At 35.1% G+C, this 4,658-nt stretch overlaps 1 protein-coding gene across 1 annotated transcript in view; it reads left to right on the forward strand.

Moving 5' to 3' along the window:
* The window catches only part of LOC101560721 (vomeronasal type-2 receptor 116-like), a 34,187-nt gene extending 29,887 nt beyond the window's left edge, over positions 1 to 4,300 (forward strand). Inside the window, 2 exon segments of the mRNA XM_012512924.2 lie at positions 2,547 to 2,662; positions 4,124 to 4,300. Coding sequence (XP_012368378.2) covers positions 2,547 to 2,662; positions 4,124 to 4,300 — 293 coding nt within the window.
* Positions 4,301 to 4,658: the final 358 nt, after the last annotated feature.

A 4,658-nucleotide genomic window follows, 5' to 3' on the forward strand; every position in this document is an offset into this window, starting at 1 on the left:
ATATGTATATACACGACAGGATAGATATACAGCTACTTTTTCTTAGTTCAATGAAAAGAAAGGTTTATACCAATAGGGTTTAGACAAGATTTCATGTCTACATCTTGTCCTCTGGTTAACTACTATGTAGACAACAATATGCAATGTAATGATTATTGTAACTGTCGTACTAACCTGTTTTTGAAACTGTTTCATTGCTATTTTATCTTTTTTCTCATTAAAATGAATACAAAATTAAATAAAAATAAAAATAAATAAAAATAAAGATTCATTCTTACACAAGAAAGTATGTCAACGTATGTCAATGATAAATAAATTAAATAAATAAATAAATAAAAACGCTTCTGAGTCTGGAGTGAACTGTAGCCCTATTACATTGTTGATGGTGTTGTAAACTATAAAATCCTAAAATGAACTAAAATTATAAATTTCCTATGACCCCGTTTTCCTTCTTCTGTGTATTTTTCCCAAAGAGCTAAATATATCACACTATAGCAGTATATGAATATCAGTGTTTATAGCTGCACAATTCATAATAGCCAAATCTTGAAAGTAGCCTGCATGTATATCAACAGAGGACTGGAGGGAGTTAATGTGGTCTTTATGAAGCATAGACTACTACTCGGCACTGAAGGGCAAATCTGAGATATTTATAGAAAAATGTATGAGCCTGGAATATATGTGGAGTGAACTTAGCCAGATTCATGATACTAAAACTAAGTTGGATCTTGCATTTGATTCAGATTTTTAAAAAGGAAGACAATACTAAGGGATAGATAATGAGATAAGGGCAGGTCTCTTCAAATCAAAAGGTATCCAAAATAACACAGGTAACAGCGAAGAGGGAGGAGAAGGGACCATGTGTAGATTAAAGTAATATAATGTACTGGAATCTTATAAAATAATTCAATATAAACCTAATATGTCATTAACTTGAGACAGGACTAATAATATCAATAACAACAAGAATGGAAAAAGATGATTTAGAGAGAGAGATCTAGATGGAAGTGAAGGAGATGAAAAGAAATTGTCTCCATTATTTACATGTGTCCACTCCTCAAGCTGAGTGTAAACTGCACACCACAAATCATGAGAAATCTCAATCACCTGTCTGGGCTGTGCAGTGGGATCTCTGCAGTCCTCAACACCATCATGACGTGGTACACTTCTCTGCTTATTTAAAACATCATTTGTGTTCAAATTCAGCCCACCTTATTTTAGCCTTATTGCATCTGTGAAATCCCTCTATTCAAATTAAGTCATATTCCCAAATACTAGGTTTACAATAAATGTTATGGAAACATGAGTGAATTTATAACAATAAAGAAGGCCTAAAGTAGAGGAAAATATTACAACACAGTAAATCACTGATTTTTATTTCATATGAAATGAAAAAAATAAAAGCATTGCTTTTTTCAGTGGCCCTATCTGTGCCCTTAGAGTGTGTATGAGTGGGTATGTGTCTGTTTGTATATGTTTGAGTGTGTGTAATGGGTATATCTTGCAGTGCCCAGGAGACTAAACCTGCAATCCCTTCACTTTAATGTATTAATTTTATGTTATACATCAGTTAAAGAATTCAGTGTATTAATATATCAACATACATCTTATATTAAAATATTATTGCATATTTATTAATTCATTTCTACATGTGGTATTTGAAATTTTTATATTTTGCACTTCTACTTTAGCTTTATTTGGACTAAGTAGTTTTTAGAACCTCAACTGTGACATGGAACAGTAAGTATCAAATTGGTCATTATGTTTTCTTTAAAATGTAATGACCAATTGTTAATGTTTTAAGATTATAATAATTAATGTGAACATATATTCTGTTTTTGGCGTGTCATTTGAACAATTATTACATACCATTATTCATAAGTGAGTGATAGCCCAACAATAAAACAAGTTTAAGCTTACATTAGGGTTCACAACTTGCGCTGCATAATAGTAAAAATTTGGCACATGCAAAATGCTATCTACCCAACCATTATGGAACCATGAATAATATGTCCATTGTTTTGTAAACTCGCTGGAACTCTGGTGGTGTAACAGTCTACACTTATGATTCTCATGTCCAATACTCTTAGTAGTGAAAGATGCAGCAGTACTTTCAAATTCTCTGCCTTTCCTTTAGACAGAACCAGTTCCTATGTTATCATAAAGGTATTAATAATGTGGGGTTCCAAAGTGTTGGTTTAGGAACAGATTATAATGACACAGGTTCTGCACCACACTTATTCATGAGTGTATGTGACCATGATTTCTTAACCTTTGGGGGTGAATGTAATGCCAAATCTTCAACACCAAGTTTGGGTCTCCCCGGGTCATTTCAGAAACAGGTAAGAGTAAATCCTGTGGTGCAATCCATTTACATCATCCCAAATGCTACCCATGCAAATAGCCTGCAGGTTAAGGCTTCAGACAAAAATCCATGTAGGAGGGGAAGGCTTCTGAGAACTTGGTGTAAATATTTAGAGGGAAATGATGGTGCCTGGAGGTGGAGAAGTGATCTATAAACATTTCCCAATATGTTTTTTCAACAGGGACATCAGACCTCAGATGCAGAGCTTCAGGGAAAATAGTGGACAATTCCTCTAAGGACGTGGAGGCTTGGATGAAATACGTCAGGATCATTAAAGCATCTATCTTTGCTGAAATGGTAAACCACACGCCCATCCATTCCCACATATACACCTGCTTCCCTACCGATATAAGTAGATGCACAGGATGCATGGTCACCAAGTGACACTGCAGACCTCATCTTTAGATTTTTTTTTCAAAGATTTATTGATAAACAGCAATGAGACAGTTTCAAATCAAATCAGAAGTACAGTTTCAACAAATAATACACTGCATATATTCTTCTTAGTGGTTAATTGCTGTACAAGATGTGGACTTGTGATCCTATTTACAAACACCATTAGAACAAATCATTCTATTCCTTAAGAGAATGCAACTATATATCTATCCTAACCACTTGGAATACACAAATACAAAATGGACATTCATCGGGATATCCCATTTTTTCTAAGTTCCGTTATTGAATATTATAGGTGTGTAAACTCAGCAAAATACTCCAAAAGAGTCCAGTAGCCCATAATAGTATTGGGTCTTCTGTTTAACTGGCAATGTCAGAAATTATTGACCTGAGTCCCCCACAGCTCAACATAACAGCATGGCTTTATTTCCTATATTTCGTCTTCATACTTTTCTACTGGATGGTTAAGACCAAGGTAAAGCAGGACCTATGCAACAAGAGTTGTAGCTTTTTGGTCTGAGAAGGTCAGCGAAATGTCCTCACCCTAATGGTGCACCTTCAACAAGTAGAAAAGGAAGAGCAAACCAAACTCAGAGATGCCCATCACCTGAGGAATGGTTGAGAAAGATGTGGTATTTTTACACAATGGAGTATTATTCAGCTATTAAGAATGATAAACTGCAAGCCTTTATATTGAAGTGGATGCCACTTGAACATATACTCATAAGTGAAATAAACCAGACACACATGTGTAAATATCGTATAGTCTCCCTAGTATAAGAACTCCAAAGAAGAAATACAAATAGAAAGATATAATACAAGTAAAAGGAAAGCAGGATCTCAAGGACTAACTAATCAAGAGAGGGAAAGGAGAAAAGCTAGGAAACATGACAATGTCAAGCCATACAGTTATATGTAAAAGATGAGCAAGGCAATGATCCTGAGAATCTTCAGAAGACTTTTTAATCTAGGAGTTAATTGGAAAGATTCTCACCCTGACTAACTATATATACTGATACCTGTGAACTAAGCTACTGCACTGCAGATGGTAATTTGTAACAGTAGTTTCATGTTTGCAGTGCCTGTCATTCTGGTAGTCTGAATATGGGCAGCTTGTCATGACATACCATTTACTGCTACGATGTCTCTCGGGTAGGTGGTTGTTCAAGAAGAAGGGGGTGGTGAATGAAAGCAAGAGACAGGAAAAGGAATATTGTGGGACTGTCCTGCTTCAAGGTTGTATATGATGAGATTTTTGGACTTATGTGCAAACATGAGAAGTATATAATTCCTTTAGATTTAAACATTAGCATGTACTTTACAAAGATGCCCCTTTTGAGCATGATCTTACTCTTCTTGCAGCTGCCTCTCATAGTATACAACAATGTGTCTGATGATGACTGTCTTCAAAGCCGGAGCACCAGAGTGTATAAGGATGGAGATGTGGTGATTGACGGATTCTTCTCTCTGTATACCTGTCTATACTTCACGGGAATGTCCCAAATAAAACCCAGCAAGGACTTTTTTGTTATAGAGTAAGTGTCCTTTTGCATTTATTTATTTCTGCTTGATAATCAGGATCAGTAATGCCTGGGTTTTGTGAGTGGAGACATCGATATTCTCTGTATTCTTATCCCATCCTTTCTGCACATACTTGGAAATGTTTATAACTTATTTTTCATTTTTCCATCTTTCAGTATTGAAGTAAGACCTTTTTTATCTTATGTTTTCTTTTTCAAGATTAGATTATGAGGGAGAGAGTATCTTTTCTCCTTACTATATTTTATGTACACTTGTTTATACCCAACTTGACGCTGCCTGACATAAGTGGATCTCGAATATACCATCAAGCCAAGTGCTAGGTTTAACCTAGTGTTATAAGACAGCAATAAATGTT

Source organism: Octodon degus, unplaced genomic scaffold, assembly GCF_000260255.1.
Source record: "Octodon degus isolate 3935 unplaced genomic scaffold, OctDeg1.0 scaffold00290, whole genome shotgun sequence".
NCBI classification, from domain to species: domain Eukaryota; kingdom Metazoa; phylum Chordata; class Mammalia; order Rodentia; family Octodontidae; genus Octodon; species Octodon degus.